The sequence below is a fragment of the Hirundo rustica genome, chromosome 9 (assembly GCF_015227805.2).
Source record: "Hirundo rustica isolate bHirRus1 chromosome 9, bHirRus1.pri.v3, whole genome shotgun sequence".
Taxonomy (NCBI): Eukaryota; Metazoa; Chordata; class Aves; order Passeriformes; family Hirundinidae; genus Hirundo; species Hirundo rustica.
Window position 1 is genome coordinate 24,500,157 of NC_053458.1, and position 23,259 is coordinate 24,523,415.

The window sequence follows — 23,259 nt, forward strand, 5'->3', positions numbered from 1 at the left end:
TTGAGATGCGCTGAACATGAGCACTCTGACTGAGGAGATCCTGCTGCTCTCTGGGCCACCACTGGTTACCCAAGTTACCTCTGAACAGCTTAAACTCCCAGAAAGCTTCCTTTAATCACAGCTCAACAGGAAACACCTCATGGGGTAGGAGATGTCCCTCAGGTACAGAGCAGCAGGCGTGATGCTGTCACGCCCATTCTGTGACTGGATCATATCCTACAGCAGAATTTTCTTATGTCCTCTGCCATTTATTCTCCAGCCTGCTGCTCAGCTGATGGCCTTGCACTGATTTCCTTGTCTTCCAGCAGCTATCAGTTGTGATTTTCTATTCAGGACAAGCCACTTGCAGAAACACCTCGGTCCAACAAAGATCTGCTGAAGGTCTGTCACTGGTGCCTGGCACAGCACTGCGTATCGGCTGCTCCAACAAGTGGCAGGGAATGAGCTGTGACCTTGCCACCACCTCCTGCATTATCCCCACCTACTTCCCACTCTCTTCCTCACTGTAGGAGACAACCTGGCCATGTGAATCAATGCAAGGAGGAACAAGATGTCCCAAGCTCCAGACTCAAACCAGTAGTAATGTTCTGTCAGCTGATTATGGCAGGACTGAGCCTACCTGACCAACAGCAGAGACAGCTACTGAATAGGAAGAGAATTCCCTGAGGCCTGAGTTACAAACAACCTGACAGACAACAGGCAAAACCCCACCCCCGATCACAACAGCTTCAGCCTGTATGGCAGAGGGAAACAGCACAGATTGTATAAACAAATCTAAATTTCACTTTTTCTGCCCCTCCAGACACCTGGGAATATTTGCCTTGGTTTGGAAAAGGTATTCAAGACCTCTGGCTCCTTAAAAGGAGCTGTAAGAGTAATCAAAAGTATTTCCCACAAGGGCCTTCAGTTAAACTTTTTAACCTAGTCTACTGTAATCAGAACAGTCCTTTGCCCCAGGTAACTGACTTTAGGACTGCTTTTATCCTACTAAGACTGAAGTGTGTTACCTGTAAGCAATGTCTGCCAACACTCTATCCACTTAAAAACCCAAAAATGGCACTAGGGAATGTGAAATTCTCTCCTGTTTAGCATTCCGATGTGCTCCCAGGTGATCTTTGGAGAACTATAAGCACTACATTTTTGAAGGAAACTTTGTTGTTGTATCACTGATCCAAGAACACTTCAGAGGGCTCTTCCTATTTGAAATTAAGAGAATAACTCACCACCAAAGCAATCTGGAACTGAAGAGGGGAAAGAGGCAGCAACTTCTGGCCTGACAGGAGCATAGGATGTTTTGCATCATCACAAGTGCATTAGTCATGTTAATTCTCTTGCAAAGTTTTGGAGATGGGTAACGATAACAACCCCTCATATTCTGCTCTTAGATAAACCCAACACTGTGGGCCAGGCTGAACACCAAACTTGTGAGAAATGCCACCACTGTGACAGCTGTTCAAGTGGAATACAGAAATACCAGAACTAAGTGTGGAGGAAAGAAAGGACAAAGGCAAGCTCATTTGGCTGGAATGCTGCCATTTATTTAAGGAAACCAGAACTGCCAACACGTGGCAGCTTTGCTCGTTCACAGAAGAGATCTTAGCTCAGTTACTACTGACAACTCACCACAAAACTTCACCTGAACGTCCACTGTGGTCCCTTGTCCCTGTACCTTTCTGCAGCACACAACCACTCTAAGTTCTGAGCAGACAACTAGAGTGACTACACAATTCACTACGGTTTGGTTACAAACTGAAATTCGGTAGCAGCCGTGTCACCGCTCCTTTCTGTTTTCCTGGGATCAGCTCCTGCCTGGAGGCAGAACCCTGGAAACAGACCTGAATGCAGAGTTACATGTGCAACCTGAAGCTACAACTGCACCCAGGCAGGACTGCCTGGCTTTAACTCAGAGGGCACTTTATCCTGTGCTATTTTCTTAACATGCCCTCTCTCTGGATCATAGCTGGTCAGGTTTTAGGAATGATGCATTTTAGGAATAGGCTGTTTCACAATAATCTCTTATTTCAAAATACTGAACACTTTTGGCCCTGCACCCCCTTCTGGATGCTGTGCTGGCAGTAAGGCTTGGACAGACTGGAAAGCAGCCTCCATGCCTCAGTGTGAAAAGGAGGTGCACGTAAAAGCAGGTAACTCCACAGGCTTCCCACAGTGCCGGTTTCGTGACCACAGCCATGCCGGGATCGGGGCTGAGTTCTGCTACCTAATTCTAAATTGTCCCTTCGAAGCACAACAGGCAGCTCAAAACAGTCAAATTCCAGCTTGGGAGGAAGCAGTGGCTTACTGTAACAGGGTGTGCTGGAAGTCTGTAACATCCTGATGAACAAACCCAGCTGCATTAATCAGCAGCACAGTGAGTGGGGTAGGACTGTGTGAACACAGCAGGGGTGACTCCAGGTTTATCATCTTCCGCTAACTCGGCCTCCTCCACCTGGAGTGCTGCAGCAGCTGGAACCTCTTCTCCCACCTGGATCTCCCCAGGGAGGTGCACAGGGCCCTCTGCCTGCGCCCCCACGTAGGTGGGAGTGCTGTACTTCATGAGAACAGTCTTGAACTGCGCCAGGGGCGCGTTGGTGCGGACTCCCATGGGGTCGAAGTGGGTTCGGCTCACGCGGTACCCAGCCTCGGACAGATAGCTCAGGAACTTATTTAACCTGGGAAGAAACACAGCAAACCCAAACCCGCGCGTTTAGAACGGACGCGGTGCTGACAGGGCTGACTCAGAACAAGCTGTGTGTCAGTGTCAGAGCAGGCTGGAAGGTGAAGCCACACTTACTTTGGCATGTTCATGCCCTTGATGCTGTGCCGGTGGATGTTGTAGTAGAACGGGGGGTGCTCGGCGCTGTGCTCGGGCCGCTGCCGCTTCGCCGTGCTGCGCAGCACCTCCTCGCTCTTCCTCTTCCCTGCACCACAACAAGGCCACAGAAACCACTCAGTTCTCACAGGCACCCCAGGAACGCCAGCAAAGCCTCAGCCAGTACACACGAAAACAGAGCCACACAGCAGCTTCGGCTGTGTGCCTGCTTTTGTAAGCTGGGGTTTGCAGAGGTAAAATCTGGCCTGAATTTAATCTACAGGCCATTTTCAGTAGTAACAAGTAAATTAAAGTGGCCTTCATGGAGTATTTGGCATTCTGCTTTTACCACTAAATATAGTTCTGGCTAAAGGTAAATCTGGGTAGGAAAAAACTCCAGAGTGCAATACTGGTAAATATAGAAAAAGCTACACCAAAATGCTCCACTTACCATGTACAAAGTAGGATTCTGCAGAAGTATTTGGTGTTCTAATATATACACCACACTCCTCTAGAATACAATTAGAAGGCAAAATTAATTCTGTAAAGTGGCAAAATGCTTTAATTATACAGAGGAAAATAATTCAATTATTCAATAATGCATTCAACTCTATGGATACACTGCTGTTTAGTAACTTATCACAGATCAGCCTCTCGAAAAATCACCACAAAGCCAGCCCACTCTGTGAACAGGCTGCCCCTTTTCTTACCTTGTTTGTTCTCATCACCAGGACTGTGGGTAGAAAAATGTTTGGGAGTTGTGCACTCTGCTTCACAAACTAATGTCTTCAGAAGTGACTGAGCTTCATCCAAGCCATACTGCACAGCCTCCACGAGCATCCTCCTGAGGAATCCAGTGTTAAAGAGAGCTCCTGACCTACCAAATGCAAGAGAAGTCGAAAGTTAAGGCTTCTTAATGGAAACTGCTCCAAAATTCTCTTGCCCGATTTGATTAGCAATTATGTTGCACTGAATTGACTTTTTTGCAATGACAGCAACACTAGTCTTGTTAAAAAAAAAAAAAAATCAAGATCTCAAGAACAGTAATTTTATTTCTGCCATAAGATGTTGAGAAACTCATTCAACCCCCACAAGGTACTGTCAATTGCCAACCATTTTTAATACTGATCTGAAACAGCAAAAAGACTCAAAATACTTATTATTGTTTCTACAAAATTAATAAGCAAAGTAGTACTTATTACCATCAGCACATGTAACGATTTATTTAATAAATTTTCCACAAATATAAAGTAACAAGAGTTACTTGATATTTGGCAAATAGAGGAACACACAGGAAAGTTCTCCTGTGCAAGACATATTCCATAAGTGCACTGAATGTGAAATTTAAAATGTGTTACTATTTATTAACTGGTTTGAACAAAAGGAAAAACTGAATACCCCAAATCCACACTAGGTTTCCTGAGCTCCTGATTGCTGTACCTCCTTTTGTAGTGCTAAAATAAAAATTGTTATGGTATGAACAGCTGAGCTTCAGAGCTCCTGGACCCAGAGTGACTCTCCAAATGTGTCCTGTGATGTGAACTTACCAGAGTGGACCAAGAAGCACTGCTGTCTTCCCAGGCATACTGCCATAGCAGTCACAGGGCAGCTGCTGGTAAGGGTTTTCTGCAGCAGAAAAAGAGCATTTAAATTGTTTGGAAATACACAGCCATGCCTGTGTTACTGCAGAGACAGAGATGCAGTGGGAGCTCACTTCAGTGAGGGTATTTGGAAGGACAGCACAGCAGGAGTGGGACACTAGTTTCACTCCTGCCAAGCAGCTCATGGTGAGATTTAGAGATTGAGGACTTGATCTTTAATCAGTGTTAAAACACTGAAGAAAAAAAAATGAGACATAACTCCCCCATGTTTCTTTCAAGTAACAATGAAAATATTTGCCTTCCTACTGCTACATAACCAGCTGTCCAGGTTAACAGCAAGTGCCAACTAAAAAATCTGAAACATCAGCCAGTTACATCTGCAGAACACATTCCACCTACAAGTCTTGTAAGCCCTGTGCAACTAAGGCATTAAGCAAACGATAATTTACAAATTAAGATCTCTACCATTACACTATACTCAGCTACTCATCCCCATCCTTAAAACTTTTATCTGATTTTTAACAACTTTTTAATACCAGGCTCATTGTGTTCTCATGCATCTGACTCTGAGCAGGGCAAAGACACCATGAGTCAACACCAAGCTATCCAAGAGCCACTAGCTTGGAAATAAGGTTTTAGGGTTTATATTCATTCAAACCAGCATCTCCAGGAGTGCAATTTTTGTCTCCTGCCTCTGCTAACCTGTGTGTGGAGACAGCCCATTAACAACAGCAGGGGAAAGCCAGACTGCTCAGTCCACTGCATTTTAAGGAACTGAAACGCAGCAAAGTCTGGAGGAACCCAAGTATCAAAGGCTAACCCACTCCTAGGGCTTTTCCTGAAGTGGCAGATCCATGGAAAATACCAGGTATCCTGGCAGCTCCTGCAGCTACAGCAGGCTGGGAGGATATCCTGTGTAGAGACAAATCTCAGAATGGTTTGGGTTGGAAGGGACCTTAAAGTTCATCCAGTGCCACCCCCTGCCATGGGCAGGGACACCTTCCACTAGTCCGGGCTACTCCAAGCCCTGTCCAACCTGGCCTGGGACACCTCCGGGGACGGCACAGCCACAACCTGAGCAATTTGTGCCACAAATCCAGTCCATTTACAGGAAAATCCATGCAGGCAACCAATTCATGGCCATGAAGCACAGTGTTCTCTCCACACAAACCACTCATTGTTACGTACAAGGGAATTGTTACTAATGGAATCTAAACATAAACAAGGCAGAGAACAGAGAGACAAAATGCAAAAGAAAAGCCATTTACCTTCCACCATATTGCCTTCTTTCTGGAAAACCCTCTCTTCACACCACTGGCAGTGGATGAGGTATCGGACCTTCTTTGCCGAATCATCTGCAGGGGTTGGGCCCCGTAAAACTCTGACCACCACCAGAACAAAGTGTTCCAGAGCCACTGCCAGCAGCACTTCAATGCCTTTGTTACAGCGAGCTGCAGCTCTGGGGGGAGAAACACACCAAAGCCACACTGTACTGAATTCATTGGGCAAACGCTGCCATGGACACCTGAACAGGCTGCACGCCTCCTGAGCTCATCCACTTCCTAGAGAGAGGTGCTGAAGATTTGAGAGATATCAGGATCTTTAGTATTTCTGAACTGCCTCTCGTTTTGTGGCCTTCCTGGCAGGCCAAGCAAATCTCATTTTACTTCTTTTTAGCACAGCTAGAAATACTGGTCTGCCACCTGCATCATCACATGCGCAGGGAGAGGACAAGGGAAATCTGAACTTGTTCAGGTCAGCATTTCTGCTCCGGCATTATCAAAACCTCTGGTGATTTCATTTCCTCCTCATCTTGTCTCTTGCCTGTACCTTTTTCTCCAATTAGGTTTTAGGTTTTCATTTACTTAACAGACTGAGTTTACTGACAGTGTCTATATGCAAGTAACTGGTTTCACAAGTCAGTAATAACATCCATCTTTCGAACCTCAAGTATGAGGATCTGCAGTGAACATCAGGTTCTACTGAAGCAAATCTAACTGAAATGCTTAGCTAGAAGCCATTTGAAGCAGTTTATTTTGTATTTAGGAAGTCCTATAAAGCTCTAAAATGGCAAAATTGATAGAGAAATAGAAGAGTTTGCAAGTCTGGATTTATTATATTTTTTCACATTACCATCCCACCCCCCCTACCCTACTGATGCATTTTCACCTTGCCCAGTCACTAATTATTTTTAACAATTACCTAATAATATTTCACCCTAACTGGAAATGGTTTAGCAGTACCTTGTGACAGCAGCAATTACTGTCCTGGCTGCCAGCTCCTTGTAGTACTCTGTTCTGACAATATTGCAGCCATAGTGACGCAGGGCCACGTGCTGAGCCTTGGCATAGAGGGAGCTGATGTCTGTGGATGTCAGCGACACAATCCCAAAGTTTCTCACGTTTCTAAAGGCAGAGTCCAGGTAACTCACAGAAGATCCAAAGGGGTCCAAATGGCTGAAAAGAAAGGATGTACCAGTGGGTGTCTAAAAATGCTCCAGAGTCTGGCTGTACACTGAGGAAAACACTGTTTTATAACCTTCACCTATGATCACATTTTAAACAGAAAGAAGGAACAGGACTAAAACTTCCAGCACTTCTAGGATCTGGATGTTAATAATTAATAACACAAAATATCCCATCACTTATTTTGATATCTGCATGGGTTTGAATGCATGCATCTGTATACCAAACCTGGAACAATCAGCCTGTTTTAATTCAAAATTAATATGCTGCAAAATGGATAAAAACAAGAGATGCAACAAAAAGCATTTTAAACTAAAAGAATTTTAAAAAAACCCCAAAACTGATTTGGTATTTCCTTTCAGCAAACAGACAATGAAGTTATACAAAAACCCCAGCCTGGGTTAGAATTTTCATGTATATTTATAATCCATTCTGAATGCCAGAAAGACTTAGTATTTTTCAGGTGCTTTCTAAAATATTAAAGTTCTGTCCTCACACCATTTCTGAGACAACAGAATTACATTTCAACTGACTGTTGGTTGATTCTTTTATCATTCCAATTGCTCCAAATAGTAATATACTGGGAAGCGGGGTGGCTTGTGCCGTTACCAAACCAGAAAATTGACAGAAACATTCAACACTTACATAAAATCAAATGATCTCAAATGCATGACAACATTGGCATCCATTTTTGTGACCTCAATGGTGTCACTACTTTCTTCTCCATTTCCCACAGTTTCATCATTGTCTTCTTCCCTGATGTTTAGTTTCACCTTCATCTTGTTTAAATGACAATTTTCTTTAATCATTGTCACAGAATTTTCATTACAATCGTTAATTGTAACTTTCACAGAACTTCTGAGGTGCTTTGCCCACTGCAATCCCATGATACCTGAGGAGAAACAGAATTTAAGGACATTACAAGTCATTTTAAGAAGACTACTGAACTTTAATATTATTTACAGCCTTTTTAAAAGCCTTAATACAGCTTTTGACAGCTGTCTTTTTGTATGGAAGCTCATGGCTCCCTGCCTACGGAAGAAAATTACTGAGTACCCCACATTATTTTTGAGTGATATGATGTCAGTTATGAATTTCTGCTGCTTCTCCCTACTGGATATTAACCAAAATATTAAAGAAATGGACTTTACCAGTGGCACCAAAAGCATCCAAACATTCAATGGGTTTGCGCTCCCCAGCAAGCACAGCCAGTGCACAGAATATCAACTGCCTGGAAGATAATAAATGGTCAGAGTCTGTAAGTTGAGAGAACATTTTTACTTCCTTCTCCTTATTTATTTCCCTTTAACCTAACAGCGGAATATTTAAGCTAAACTCCACCTTTTACAATGAAGAACTGTAAATCAAAAACCGCAGCGATGCTTAAGTTGAATTCCACAGCAGAGTATTCTGAAGGTAAGATCTACTAATTACAGGAAAATACTTAATTACTTCAGAAATGACACTATTTCACATGTAGTGCCCTTGGTTACAAATATTACTTGTCAAGAGGAGTTTTCTGATGAGAAACTCCTTTCTCATGCCCTCTGAACAGAAGTTTCACAGGTTTGCTTTTTAAAACACTTATTTTTCACTACAAACTCCTCAGGCCTCTGAAGCATCCTCCCACTCCCTGCTCTCTCACCTGTTGAGTTTCATTTTAGGATTAAAGTAGGAATCTGTTTTCTGGGGCGTCGAGTGGTTGGGCAGAACCTGCACATCTGTGGCTGACTCTTTCACCACCTCGTAAGATGACTTGGGAGCACGAACTGAAACAAATAATTGAGGCAGAAGGAAAGAATTGGTGAGAACTGAAATTAATATTAACACATACATTGAAAATTTCATTGGTAAATTACATTGAAAAACTGCTCCCATAAAGCAAGAAGTCAGGGTTATGCTGCAATCCAAGCAGCACATGGACCAGTTTACAAGGATGAGGGGGGAAGCAGGCAACAGTTTATCCTCTAATCCCTAAAGTGGCAAATAAGGATCATGCTCTACCACAAATTTCTTCTCATAAAACATCAGAATTGTTTCTCAGTTGGGCTCTTATGTATCCACTCCAGTTTAAGAAAGCCAGCCCCTGAGCCTGAGGCGTAGCGCATTTGTTTTGCATGTTTAAACATAATAGGTTGCTAACTAAAACCCTGTTAACATAGCCCTGAATGTGTCTCAATGAACTGCATGAACAGCTCCATGCAATGTGCATAAACAGCACAAGCACATGGACAATTCCAGCACCAGAGCTCTGTGTACACAGTCTGTGGCAAAACAAGCTTTCAGATCTGACAGCTGTAAACACAGGCTGTCATTCCTCTGAGCCACTCATGCCCAGTCTAAAATGTACCTAGGAACTACCAGGAAAAATTTCTATCAAGTGGCTACTTTCCAGTGCTCACCCTGCCTCTCTCAGGGCTTTAAAACACATGCATGGTCTATCTGCTCCACCTTCAGGGGCCCCAAGAGCTCCCAAGTGCCTTCAGATCACAAAAGCTCTGGATTTCTCCTCCCCCAGCGAGGAAAAACCGCCTCATGCATTTTGTCAAAAAATGCTAAATGGGACATTCTCTACTCAAAGCTCTAAAGCACACAGAGATCAATGTATTTCACAGCATAAAATCTATAAAGATATGGAACATGGTACTACTATCACTTTTCAGACATGCAAACTGATGCCCAGGTATCAAACTACTGGCATTCCCATTATTTAGAATGTTTTTAACTTAGTTTATGCTACTTTAGAAACCAAAGTCTCATTCTGAACAAAGTCAGATAGGATTGTACTTTACCAAAGAACTACTGACACCTCTATCACAGCTCTCTGCGGGTGAAAAACCTTGTTTTGGAAACCCAGGCTGGTGCAGTTTGGATAAAAAGCAGAGTTTTACATTGCAGAAAGATTTACTCCAGATTTTTTTTTTCTGTAGATGCCATGTCCCTCACTCTTTTGGAGACACACAACATTAAGGGTGAGGGGAGTACTAGTTGTCAACAAGAACAAGAACCGTCAATGCAAGACTAAATCACAACTCTGCTACACCTCTGATAAATCCAAAGTCCTGAAATATTAAGAGCAGAGTTTTCATTAGAAAGGCTAACTCTGTTTCTGATTTTTCCCCATGTTTCCCACCCCTTATCACAGTTACTGCATGTGGTATATGACAGAAGAAGACTGAATGTTTCCTGTCAGTCAGAGCTCACCTGTGATAAACCTCGACTCGGTCTCTCCTTTATTCACGTGACGATTAACGTGACCTATCATGTCAGTTCTTCGTACTATAGTCGCTGAGCAGATGATACAGTGGTAATGAGCTCCCATCTTTGACAAGGTCTGTAAAACAGAGTCTTTTACGTAGTTTCAGAATACATAAAACCCGGTTGAAGTAGAACTGAACACAGGGCATATGAGAAGTCATCTGTCTGTTCCCTCTAGAGCACTCCAAATACCTGGAATCTACAGCCAGAGCTGATCTGGGCAGCTGCCCCCCACGACGAGAGGTACAGCCACATGCAGCTACCCAAGGGTTCTATCACACATCCTGCACCAACAAGCTTTTGGCAACACATACAGAGGAGCAAGATTTGGCAACCAAGCAGATCTCAAAAGTTCCCCTCAGTCACTCAATTCCCCCGCTTTGTACAGTAACAAGAATTTCTGTGATTCATCATTTTTACCTGGTCTCCAACAAGGTTGGGTTTTACTGGCCGACAGGGTAAGTGACAGATGCACATTCTGTACCCTGAAAAACAAAAGTCATCCCAGAATATTAAATGAACAGCATGTCTGTGGCCTGCACCACATGCTCTCACTTCAGATTTCACAAGATAGCAATAAGAGGACATCACCAATTACCTGCCATATTCACTCTCTGCACAGAGAGTGCAGATATATTATCAGCTAATATATATTTGAAGCTTTTAAATGCAAAGAATTTAAAATTTATTAAAATAAGTCTGAGCATCTGACAAAGCTACACCAAGTCTCCAGTTCAAAAGTATCTGAGTCTTTCACAAAAATAGTTACCTGGCTGAAAGATTTGTGTGAAGACTCCCATAAACATACGTTCCACAGTTAAAGAAAACCAAAATGCGATACCTGATACTCCAATTGGAACATTTAGAATTGAACTTTATCTTGCCCATGCTCTGAACAGTCACTTTACTTCCCACAAACCCATACACCTGGATTTTTAAAAAACACACACTGCTCGCTTTATTTTCTTTCCTAAACTTCTCACAGGGATTTTACTGCATCTTCAAAGCAGATCACAGAACTTATTAAAAAACAATAATTAAAGCTACTAATTACTGATACTACATAAAGACTTCAAGTGTTTATTGGAACCCGTGGAATCTTTATGATCCACCAAAACTGACCACCCATGTGTGTCTGATTCTTAACAACATATAACTATAAAACTTTTATTGAAGTAGTTTTCATTACAAACATATTTTAAATTTTATGGTAATTTTTATGACATGCAAGCAGTTATTGGTGTTTTTCTAAAGAGAAAATGAACAATTTTAACCATTTTGGCTAGAGAAGAATAGAACTGTTTCACATTTACATTTTACATCCCACCTCCAAATTCATTCTGTCAAAATATGATTCTAATTCAGAGCTGGTAACAAAATGCTTAAGAGGAATTTTGAAAGATGAAACACAGAACATACCCACAATTTCTTCTAGTATTTACTATTCAAGCCCCATTGCCATTACCTTCAAATTCAACAGAAACCTTCCAGTGCAAATTCTGCAAGTGACGATGGAGTTTGTGGCTATAGCAAGCTTTGAACTTCTCCTCAGGACACAATGGACAAGGCTTCCTCTCATCTGAAAATACAATCAAAAGCTCTAAGAAACATGAAATGCAGTTTCCACTTTTGTTAGCTGAGATGCACACCAAGAGGTAAAAGGCTGAAGGTAAAATCAGCACAAGTTAAGAGATAGAAACCTCGGGGAACATTTTATTTCATGCGCAAACTTCAAATGTATGGGTTGCGTCTTTCTGTTCCGTATAGACCAAAATCACTATAACATTAAATATCATTTAACTTCTACAACCTTTGGGTTTTGGTTTCTAGTGTTTTTTACTCCAGCAACATGAGGCTAATAAAACTTCTGAAAAGCACTGAGGAACAACAGAACTTTACAGATGACATGCAAAGACTTGAAATGTTTAAAAAAAACATCAAACCAAAACCCCCAACAAATCAGGAGGTTAGAACAAGACTTTGTTTTTCCAGCTCCTGGATCTTTTGGATAAAACAACTAGCTGATATCTATTTAAGCTGTAAAAAAAGGAAATGTACCCTATATAAAATAATTCTTGAAAATCCTGCATGTGAGACACAAAACGCAAAGGCAAGGCTGTATAACAAAGGTGTTGAAGCCCTTGAAGTACTAACCTAAATAAAAACTAGCTGAATGTCAAATAACCTCTCGGGCAGAAATTAGAAGAGAATAAATCATAAAGCCCTTTTTTACAAAACCCCTCGTGTTTAAGTATCATAAATATTTGTAGTGTGTTAAAGATGAAATCTAAAAGAAAATGTAAATACCCATAACACAACAATCTGTGTTCTGGGACACTGCTGTGGAAAACTCACCTTCTCTCATGTCAGCCAGTTTCTCTAGATCAGCAAGGTGTCTCTGAATTGAAATATGTTTGTCTAAAAGAAAACCAGAAATATTTAGAAGTTAAACATTCTTAGTTTAAAAACTGTTTTTAGTCTATTACTACTTTTCTATGCAACATTTCAAATCTAGCACTGTTAGAGAATGACAGTAGTAGGGACTGGAATACTTGGTTTTGTCCTTTTACTTCCATGGCAGCAGGAATGATTGCAAAAATTATCCCCAGAATAGCTGTTTAATCAGATCCATATATTTTCATATACTCCTACTTCCTTTTAATACTGACACACAAACTTTCTCAGACAGAAAGACCCTCATTTGAAAAAAATGAAAAAAATTTGAAAAGATCAAGTCACATTCCCTTTACATCTGGTTTTACTGCTCAGCATTGTTAGTGAATGCAAATAGTGCACAAAAGCAGTACAAAGCATCATATGAACTGACTGGCAAAACTAAATATCAACTAAAAGTGGACCAAGTTTAAGAACAATTATTCACTGTGGAGCCAGGACACATTAAATTCTACCATTTTTTTCTTTCCCTTAGTAAACAGTTTAACCTTTAATCCTAGCACCTGATTTTGCAACTTTTAAGTCAGAATTTGTCAATACCAAAAAATTAGGTTGAAATCTGCTTTATTGATTCCAGCACACAGAAAATCCCCGTCCACTGTAACAAAGATTCTGTAGCAACTTTAAGCTTTACCATGTTTTTACAGGATAAATCTTCAGGTTTTCTTATGCCAGACAAAGCAACTGATCTACATGGTCAGGATTATATAGGTGAGTTTTAAACACATTGCCTTGACCTCTCCTCCCTAGTATTCTACCTTTCCACCATCACAGGACAGAAATATTAAGAGTTTATTAGCAAACCTCTTGGGTAATCAGATGATAGATCCAAAATGTTGTTATCAGATTCCCTTGGGCATTCCTCCTCTGCTCCTTTTTCTTCAGGTTCCAATTCTGACTCAGGAATTTTCACATCAATGTCGTTGCTTTTCACTTTTTCAGAGACCACCAAACCATCTTAAAACCAAACAAAATCCCAGTAAAGGTGCTGTTGATGTAACTGAACTATACAAACACGTTCATTTGTTTCCAATAATATGGCGCTGACTACAAGCATGAAGGACAAAAAAAAAAATATGTAGGAGAATAGTATGAGGTGAATTTTCACTCCCAATTATCCTTGGAAACCACTGTAGAATAATGTCATCCTGGATAACTGAAACAACTAGTCACACATCGGTATCAGATGTTTAAGGTGAACAAAATAACACTTATTTTCTGGCAGGATGCAGCAGAGCAAGGCAAAGCAGACAAGGAGGAGCTCCAAATTCTCCAGACAATTTACAATGGGCTAAAGAAGTCTGATAACAGTTTAGTTCATGAGTCAGACCATATGAAAGAAGGGACTAATGCAGGAATTTGCTTTCAGCAGAGGCAGTGATAAGTGCTGGTGTCACCAGCATTTGCAAATGAATGACTTCCTGGGGCAGTATGAAATGGGCCTGGTGGAGAATTTCAAGCACTTAAAGAGGCTGAGAGATAGGGCAATAAAATGATGGGAATAGTCAAACCCGGGGGAAATAACTGAAGGGAGAGGTAGAAATCCCCCGAAGGTGTGGTTCAATCCCTCTCCAAGGGAATAAGGAAGCACTAGGAAAGGATTCAGAAAGCCATGGTTGTCCTGCTCCCAGCAAGATTCCAGCAGACAGGTGGGACTAGTGAAGTTTCAACCACAGGTAACAAGAAATAGTATAGTATCTACATGCTTTTTTAATATAAAGACAGAAAGAAAACGAGTAAGTAAAAGCATGTTTGGTAAGAAATCCCTAACAACTATTGAATAGCCGTGGGAAAAGTGAAAACAGTCATAAAAATGCATAGTGAGAGCACAGCAGTGACAAAAAACCAGCAGAGTTGGACAGTCTGCATCTTCAGAGCACGTGGAGAGAGGTTAAAATGGTTGAAAAAGAAAATATGCATATATGTAAAAAACCCTAATTAATATGTAAATGTACAAGGAGAGAGATAAACTTTCACACTGAATAATTAAGAAAAGCAGGCTGCTATCGAACCAAGATCTCAGGATTTTTTAAATGCCCACCAAGAATCACTGATTACGTACAAAGAGAATAACGCCTCACAGAGCCTAAAGTATACTTATAGGTGAAAAAGAACTAATTAGAAGAGTCAGTTCACTCGAAATGAAAGACTGCAGCAACAAAGATCTGGGAGCAAGGGCTCAATTGGGGAGCTGGAAACCCAGCAAAAGCAATTTACAGAATCCCAGAGCGGGTCAGGTCGGAAGGACCACGGCGGTTCAACCTGCCTGCTCCAGCAAGCTCGTCCTTGAGCACATGGCGCAAACACATTTTGGTTTTAAAAACCGCGGGGAAAGATGAGCGGCTGAGCCCGCGCGGCCCACGCCGCGCCTCGGGGTCCCCACGGGACACCGTGGAATAATAAATGATCACCAAAGACAAACTATCGTTAGGTTAGGAGAAGAAAGAAGCGACAGGAGCGCGGGTTCAAGAGGAGCGAGGCCCAGCGGGAACACGTGTGGCCCCACACCGCGCTTGGAAAACGGGAGAACCGGCAGCCTGCGCCTCCCCGGGCTCCCGGCGCGGGCGGACGGAGACGGGAGGCGGCCCCGGCCCCGGGGTGTAAATTCAAACCCGCCCCGGGTGTAGATTCAAACCCGCCCAGGGCGTAAATTCAAACCCGCCCGGGCTCCGCACGGCATCCGCCCGCCCTCAGCCCCGTGCATGGAGGGCCCGGCTCCCCGCGCCCGCCCGATCCCCGCCCGCTCTCACTTAGCGCCGCCGGCTCGCCGCCTCCTTCCTGGTCATGGTCGTGGTTTTCCTCCTCCTCCTGCTGCTGCTGCTGCTGATCCTGCCGCAGCCCCAGCGCGGCCTCCGCCGCCTCTAGCGCTGCCATGTTGCCGGCGCGGAGCCGCCGCGGAGCCCGCACGCTGAGGGCGTCCCGCCCGGCCCGCTCCGCCTACAGTTCCCAGCAGCGCCCGGGCCGGCCCGGCGCGCACCGCGGCGGAGGAGGAGCCGCGCCGGGCACGGCCCGAGCCGCCCCACCGCCCCCGACAGCCGCGGGGGGCCCGCCGGGGAGCGGCCGAGCGGGGTGAGGCGGCGCCGTACGGCGTCCTGTGAGGCGGGAGGAAGGGAGGGGAGATGGACGGAAGGAAGGGAAGGGAAGCTGTGCTGGCAGCGCCCCGGGTGCCTTGCGGGCCCCCGGGCTCTCCCCTCGGAGGGAGCGAGGCAGGAGGCTGCCGCCCCTCAGCCCCCGTGGAGAGGCCCCTTCAGAGCCCGGTGCTGCCCTCGCCTCAGGGCGGAGCCGGTCCCGGGCTCTGCTCGGGTCTGGGATCTGGGAGCTCCGGGTAAAGCTTTCCACGAGTCCCTTGAACTTCTGTTGCTGTGCGCTGTTTGTGTGGAGGGTGGCGGGGCTGCTGCGGGATGTCACCGTAATTCCTCCATGCCCGGGAGGGGCCGACGGTGACAGTCGCGACTGCCTTAGAGAGTCGCAGTTTCAGCTGGGTTGGAAAAGCGCTCCGAGCGGGACGAGTGCGCGCTGTGCCCGATCCCCACCAGCCCGGAGCGCTCAGTACCACGGCCAGGCCTTCCTTGGACACCTCCAGGGATGGGGACTCCAGCCCCCCCTGGGCTGCCCCTTCCAATGTCCGATGCTCTTAAAACTTGCTTATACGACTCTGTTAAAGGATGCTAGTTTCGGTTCGTTCGCTGGTACAAAATAGATGTCTCTGGGGGGTATAGTCGCTGTCGTTTGTGCTCTGGCCTTCCGTCAGATGTGAATAATTGACCTTGTTGAGGTCTGCTGTGGCTCTGTAATGAGAAAACAATAGAAGACTATTAAAGTATTTTTCTCTATACAGTTAAAACTTTTTTTTTTAATCTCATCTGTACCTAAAAACTTGAAACAAGTAATAAGGACAACGTGCTTTTTTTGTAGGATTTGAAGATGTCTAAAAAGAAGCAGAAGAAACTAGCTGGAAAGGAAGCCTGTTTGGATGGCCAGGATGACAAAGTATGAGCAGAAATATTACTACTTTTATCACCTTAATTCGAACTCCTACATTCAAGAGACCATGATTTGCTTAGCAGCTTTGTGGTAGAAGGATGAGTCCAGTTTAAAGACAGGATCATAAAGAACAGCAGGAGGGTTGAGTTAGGCAGATACACGTGTTTTTCTTCAGAGGCTGTGAGTAGTGTGGGTATCAGAAAATAAGAGACTTTTTTATTTTAGTGTATCTTCCTGTTTGAGGAAAGTTTGTTTTAATACTGCTGCTGAAACTGCTGTTTTCTTGGACTGTTCTGTATGTTGGATCACATATCCTAATTTTCTGATTAACCACAAGTTGTACTTCACAGCATTTTAGTGAGCGACTCTCAAATGTTTCCTTTTAGCCACTGAGACATAAATTAATAACCAAAACTCTCAACAAAATCTAGCGAATCAGCTTTCACTGAATCACTTGTGAAGTGCAGGTGCTACAGGAGTTGTCATCTTTCTGGTCATACTTGTATGTAGCTTCTTATTTTTTTATTGTTCATGTCCACTTCTGACAAGTTATTCACTCTCAGAAGTGCAATACGTAGTTGATAAATCAGTAGTTTAATAAACCCAACACTTACGTTTGCTAGATTTTTCCCATTGGATTTTGCAAGGAATATGTATAAAGTAAGAGATCTTTGACCTGTCTTCTCAACATTTTTTTGCAAGTGTTAATAAATGATCATGATTATGGCTTTATAAACTGAATTATTCATTTCAGAAGCTTTTTGATCGTAGAGAAAATGTTGTTCAAAGTCAAATGTAACTATTGTTTTTTCCCCTGAATTCCTAACTATTATTCAATTTGTCTTTTAAAATTAACTTATCCTAAGATGCTTTATTGTTTTGGGGTTTTTAACTAATGTAATATGAAAGGTAAACAATTGGCTTAAAATCTCATACTGTAGCTTATTGCCATTGGTAATGCCTCACGGGTTTGAAGAATGCAGCTTTAACAGCAAGAAGATAAGGAAATCTCTAATAGCAGCAGGTGTCCTGCAGTGTGATCCCAGCGTGGGTGGCAGGTGTCTTATATCCCAAACTGATAGTGCTGGAAGGAGAGGGACAGAAAGAAAATTTCTTATGATGATTACATTAAGTGAAAATTTTTGAGAAAAGGAGGAGGTAGGTTGAAAACAAATATTAAAAATGTTACAAAAACTCATGGTTGTCAGGGAATAGGCCTTGAAGAGAGAAATGAATAACTGAGCAGCTGGAAATGGGTTTGTTATCACCAGAAGTTGTTCCAGCAGCATCATGAGCTCCACCTACCCCAAGGGAGCTGCTTCACTGCTTTCCAGGGGAAAGCAGGAGCCCTTGGAATTGTCTGTCATTCTGTTTTTTCTGTTGCATTGCTGGTATTAGCCCTGCAGCTCCAGAACTAGCCACAGGTGGAAGTTCTCAGAGCTACCTTAATTTAGGATTCCCCTGGTTTCTACAAGCCTTTGATTTTTGCATTTAGTGCTCTCTAGTGTGGAAGTAAACCACGTAATGCCTCTCTAGGTAGGAAAAATCCCAGCAGCAGTGACCTAAGGCCTCACTGAGTCAGCATGCCCCAGTTATTGAAGGAGCGAATTATTTGTGAAAGGTTGAACTGTCTGCAGATTCCTTATCCGAAACAATCCACGTGTTACCGTTCTCTGTTGTAACTTTTACAACCTGCTGTGGTTTTGGGAAAGCTGAGGTGTATAAAAACTACACGTGGGACACGTGACTATGAATTGATCATGGTAGGAATGTTACTGTCTCAGATCTGTAGCTGTCACTGTTGTAGTGGACCCTGTTGATTCACATTGTAAGCATTGAAGTGCTCCATGGTTAAATCATGAAGTGCTGCTGAAACCTTTGCACCCTTATCTTTGCCTGCACATCCTTGGCACCCTTTGACAGTGTTTATCTAAGCAGCCAAAACACCCAGTTATGACATTGTCTTGTGAAGGGTTTTTTTTTTTTAACTGCAGTTTCCTCTGTAAGCCCCTGAATGTTTTTTCTTTCAGAACTCTGAAGACACAAGATCTTACAAGCACACTGTGAAAGGAGAAACAGAACTTCAGAGGTAAATTCTCAATCTGTCATTAAACAGAACTACTTGAAAATATAACAATCACAGACCATTTAATGCTGAAGATTTTTTTCAACCTGTTCACCAGATAAAATATGGTGTTTTAACTGGTCTTTCTTTGGATATTTTAAACCTAGTGTACAGTAAATATAATTACTGAGTGTTTTCTCTGCTCTTATAAGAAAGTTTCCTAATAATTTTTCGTATAATTCACTATGTCTGTAGAATGTTGGCATATTCCCCTCCATTGTTCCTTTTCCAAGTTCCCCGGTCAGTGCAGGATAAACAGTTTGAAAGCTGTGTGTGTTTTGGCACTGTATGACCAAACTGACCTTTTAGGCGACACACCTTCTTTACTGATCAGCTGTTAAAACTTATCTGTGTGATAAGAAGAAACTCAACTGTGTAGTGTGCCTCTCAAATCAAAAATGAATGCAGAAAAAGCTTTTTCTCCGTTTTCTCAAAGCTAAAATCCCTGCACAGTGGAGAAAGGTAAATCCAAAAAATGCCATATCAAACTGTTTTGAAGGACAACTGTTGCTTCAAGTTCGTATTTAAGAATATGGTGCTCATAAATGCTTAGCTCTGTCTCAAACAAATGCAGGTGCCTTTTTGTTGCTCTTTTCCATTAACTGAGTTAAATTACATTACTTTCTTCATAATGTTTCTGTAGATCCAAACCAGAGAAAGATGGGCAAGAGAAGAAGCGACACCGAAGTTCTCGTGCTTTTCATGATGCAGATGGAAGATCCCGGGAAAAATCTCCAAGGAGAAGCAAAACCCCAGATGGTTCTTCAGTTCAACCTGAAAAGCAGAAGAAAATAGTGATCCAGTTTAAAGCCAAAGAAATCAAACATGGCAAAACCACCCGCACTCCTGATGTGGTTACTGCCAGCAAGGAAAGAAGTCGCTCTGATGGAATAGAAGGAAAAAGGCTCTGGCACAGCTTTGAACTTCAGAGGGACAAGGCATTGAAGAAAAAGAGAGAAAAAGCTGAACTCTGTAAACTCAAGCTAAAAGCAGAACAGGCGATGATAGAAAAGTTTAAGTCCTCTGTGTATGAGGTACCACATAAAAAAGCAGAGGGCTCAAAAAAGCAGAGTGAGAATGTCAGAATTCCCAAAAAGTCACCTGACAGCTCTGCAGGGACTGGGCATGGTGATAGGGCTGCCAATAAGGAGCCAAGTGCATTATCTAGCTTCTGGGAAGAAGAGGAGGAAGAAGAATATAAGGACTTTGCTGTGAAAAAGAGGCACACGAGTAAACACAGATCATCACACTCCTCATCTGAAACTCCACCACGACGGGACTCTCGGAAGCGCAAAAAACACAGCGCTGGTTCTCCTAAAGCTCCTGAGCGCTCAGGAACTAAAGAAGGCCACTTGGAAGCCACAGCACTGTGTTTTAAGCAGGTAATAAGAACCACGTTCTTTGTGTTACTTAGATGTTTCAGGATGGTTTCTTACTGGCAGACAGGTTTATATGAGCAGACTGTCTTCCTACAGAATCCAGCCAGCTTTCATAGCTAACTAGGTGGATTTTTCTGATCCCAATGTAAACCTTGCTTCCATGTTCCTCAGCTAAATGTTAAACAGATCAGAAGAGTAAAGGTCTTGTATGTTGGGACTGTGTCTGCGCAGATGCTTCCATGGCCTTGCTGCTGGGGCTGTGGAATACTTCAGTTTAGGTATAAATCAACTGATTTTTTGTTTTGAGCTGATATGGTTATTTCATTTTTTGAATGGATAAACTGAACCAATGGAAACTTGCTGCCAGACAGTGCATTGCTCATGGAGTAATACCAGGAGAACTTGGGGTGGATATGGGACTAAACTGGTATGTGTGCTGCAGAACTTCCCTTTTATCTGTTTGTTTCTAAGCTCAGGATGAGGTGCAGAGCGAAACACAAGCTGGATCTTGACATGGGGGCTTTTTGCTGTTGGTCTGGTGTAAATGCCCAGAATCTTTGGAGATTCCAGCTTGTGTTACGGCAGTGTGAGCGTTTTGTGTGTGTGCTAAGAGTTATTACGTGCAAAGCTGGGGAGTCATTGAGGTTGGAAGGTGCCTCTGGCACATCCAGTCCGGCCCCCTTGCTCACCTCACAACCTCTCTGGGCAGCCTGGTCAAGCATCTTCTGTGTAAGAAAAGGTGGGGGGTTAATGGTCAGCTGGAATTTGCTGTGTAATCCACTGTTATTTATTAAAAGAAAGCCATTCATCTAAGCCCTGTTAAAATGATACTGTAGATGCTAATAACTGTAGTTTATGTTCCCTGTTCACTTGGGAATACCCAGTGTTCTATAAAAAGCCCTATAAGATGTGTGTTGTTCTTCTGTTCCTGCTTGTTCTAGAATGTTGAGGTCCCGTGCACATCTGACTCCTACCAGGGAGGTGAGGTCAGAAAGCCTGTGCCTGTCTCAAAGGTGAGTGAGTGACGTGTTAAACACCGTAAGGCTGGATTCCAGAATTCCTGATGTGGGAATACTCCCTTGTACCTCAGTATTCCTTGATCTTTTGTGATGTTGGTAGGGTGTGTTTGTGGTGTTTTTAATTCTCCCTACAGAGCTCTGAAGACTCTCCACCGCTTCAAGACAGTCAGAACGCAGAAACAGACCAAGAGGTTGGTAATGCTTTCATTTAACACTTCTGAGTTGTCTTAAAGACCAAGGGTACCGAGGCTGTGTAACTGGACAATTCCACTGCCTTTCCTAGTATTTGGCATTGTTGATTCATGATCTATGCTCAAATGTGGAGCATTTATTTGGAAAACTAAGCAAACTTGCTGCAGTGCTGCTAATCAGGAACTTTCTGAGATAAAGAGTATCTCTTCTGTTACCAAGTGCAACAAAAGGGCCTTCATAGTTGCTAACGTGCTCCAGCTATCTCGTTTTTCATCCTCTTAACATTTTAGTTGGAAGAGAGACATCTCTTTTAAGAAGTGCCTGTTAGGAAAATTGCAGTTTGTGTAGCAAAAAAATCTAGCATAGTTCTTGAATACCATGTAGCAAGGTCATAAATCTTTCTAGGCCATATTTTGGATGTCTCTAGTGGAGCATATACAGAAGTTCTCATGGATTCACTTTTCCTGTACTGACTTAAAATTTTTCAGACATCATTTTGAGGCAATTTTAACAGTTTTAATGCAAAAGTATCTTTTGGAGGAATAATTATGAAGTGATTCCTTTCAGTGGATTGCACACATGCACATTTTCTCCCCGTAGATGCAGATAGTCGAAGACTTGCACGTTGCTCGTGTGGAGAAGAGGATGGCCCTGTCTGTAGTACAGACCTGTGGAGAACTTACAAGCATGGAGATAGATCTTCCAGAACAGGATTTAAATATTTCTGCTGGTATGGCATGATTGGTGGCAACAAGTAATTACAGTATTGATGGTCTGAGTAGGGAGCACACAACTGATTATTTCTGCTGTTTTCTCTTTTTTTCTCTTCCCCTAGGGGCTTTTAGTTCTGGTCTGAACATCCTAGTGGTGATTGACACAAATATAATGATTAGTCACCTTGAGTTTGTGAGATCCCTGAAATCTGAGGATATACCTGGTATGCAAATATGTTCTGATGAGTAAGACATTGTAGGAAAAACAGATGCTGTAAGAGCTTCAGGCTACCTGAAGGAAACTAGGCACAGGGCTCCTTAAAAAGGCAGCAGGTTTCATGCAGGGGCAGAAGGCACACACTTGAGAGCTTGGTTCTGTGAACCTGAACAAGCTGCATCCTAGGGAAACCACAGCTGTGCAAGCAGAACCTACTGTGCTCATAGCCCATGTACCTGCAGAGAATCCTGGCAGATTTTCCCAGGAATATGCTTGAATTCTTAGCAGTAAATAAGTCTTAACCCTTTCTAAGAACATAATTTAAGCTTTTAACCCCTTACTAGTGATAATTCTGTTTTCAAGTCTCCATTTCTTTTTCTAGAAATACAGAACAGTCTAAAAAGTGTTGAGCAGTGCTTTGTGTCTTGGTAAAGGTGGCAGAACTGAGCGATTTCTTAGGAATTCAGAATGCAAACCCTGGCTTTAATATCTGCCTCTAATATGCTGGGAAGCTGTTGGTTATTTAATGTTTGCACGATTAGGGTCATGCATGTCAGTTCTTGGCATATCTGGAATCTCTTAGAATGCTTAGGGTGCTTTGATGCTTTCAGCTAATGAGTATAGTTATTCCAGCCACCTGGAAAATACCTTTCCTTAGGGCCTGAGTGATTTTCAGGAGCATGTCAGGCTGTATTTCTTATCCCAGGTTAGGAATGCTGTTGTCTTTGGTACACTGAGATGCCTTTCTAGAATTCTGCAGCTCCCAGTTTCTGGTCCTGCGCCAGACCCACTATGTTGAGAAGGTTGCTGATTCCCAGCCTATTTCTTACAAAGTAGATGGTTATTAATACATTTTTTTCAAAATTCATTTCTCATAATGTGAATGAGAAAGAAAATGGTTGAAGTATTTGTCATGGGTGGACCAACAGAACAGTCATTAACCTTCTGATTTACTCTGTATTTCATTTAAAAGCTTAAAAGTTCAGCCCATGCTTAGCTACAGATAAAACCATGGTCCAATAGCCACACTTCCTGTTCCTGGT

The 23,259-nt window shown here is 42.9% G+C and overlaps 2 protein-coding genes across 6 annotated transcripts in view; one reads left to right on the top strand and one right to left on the bottom strand.

Moving 5' to 3' along the window:
* Window positions 1-1,512: 1,512 nt before the first annotated feature.
* TRMT1L (tRNA methyltransferase 1 like) lies at window positions 1,513-15,502 on the bottom strand. The gene is made up of 16 exons (XM_040073397.2): window positions 15,338-15,502; window positions 13,392-13,544; window positions 12,489-12,551; window positions 11,599-11,712; window positions 10,554-10,618; window positions 10,080-10,209; window positions 8,521-8,644; window positions 8,027-8,106; window positions 7,521-7,767; window positions 6,654-6,866; window positions 5,679-5,869; window positions 4,357-4,435; window positions 3,520-3,686; window positions 3,261-3,320; window positions 2,792-2,918; window positions 1,513-2,669 (listed from the first exon to the last, which is right to left on the bottom strand). Exons 1-16 carry the CDS (start codon window positions 15,459-15,461, stop codon window positions 2,354-2,356), a joined length of 2,253 nt encoding a protein of 750 aa, XP_039929331.1. The 5' UTR covers window positions 15,462-15,502; the 3' UTR covers window positions 1,513-2,353.
* Window positions 15,503-15,600: 98 nt separating this feature from the next.
* The window catches only part of SWT1 (SWT1 RNA endoribonuclease homolog), a 28,676-nt gene continuing 21,017 nt past the window's right edge, over window positions 15,601-23,259 (top strand). Inside the window, exons 1-8 of one of the 5 annotated variants that reach the window (XM_040073355.2) lie at window positions 15,601-15,656; window positions 16,503-16,577; window positions 18,602-18,660; window positions 19,340-20,078; window positions 21,017-21,088; window positions 21,229-21,285; window positions 21,887-22,016; window positions 22,122-22,223. In XM_040073355.2, coding sequence (XP_039929289.1) covers window positions 16,512-16,577; window positions 18,602-18,660; window positions 19,340-20,078; window positions 21,017-21,088; window positions 21,229-21,285; window positions 21,887-22,016; window positions 22,122-22,223 — 1,225 coding nt within the window. In that variant the 5' untranslated portion in view covers window positions 15,601-15,656; window positions 16,503-16,511. Of the gene's footprint in view, window positions 15,657-15,725; window positions 15,913-16,502; window positions 16,578-18,601; window positions 18,661-19,339; window positions 20,079-21,016; window positions 21,089-21,228; window positions 21,286-21,886; window positions 22,017-22,121; window positions 22,224-23,259 lie in introns of those variants that run through there. The other 4 variants (XM_058421811.1, XM_058421813.1, XM_040073356.2 and 1 more) reach the window with 4 other exon arrangements.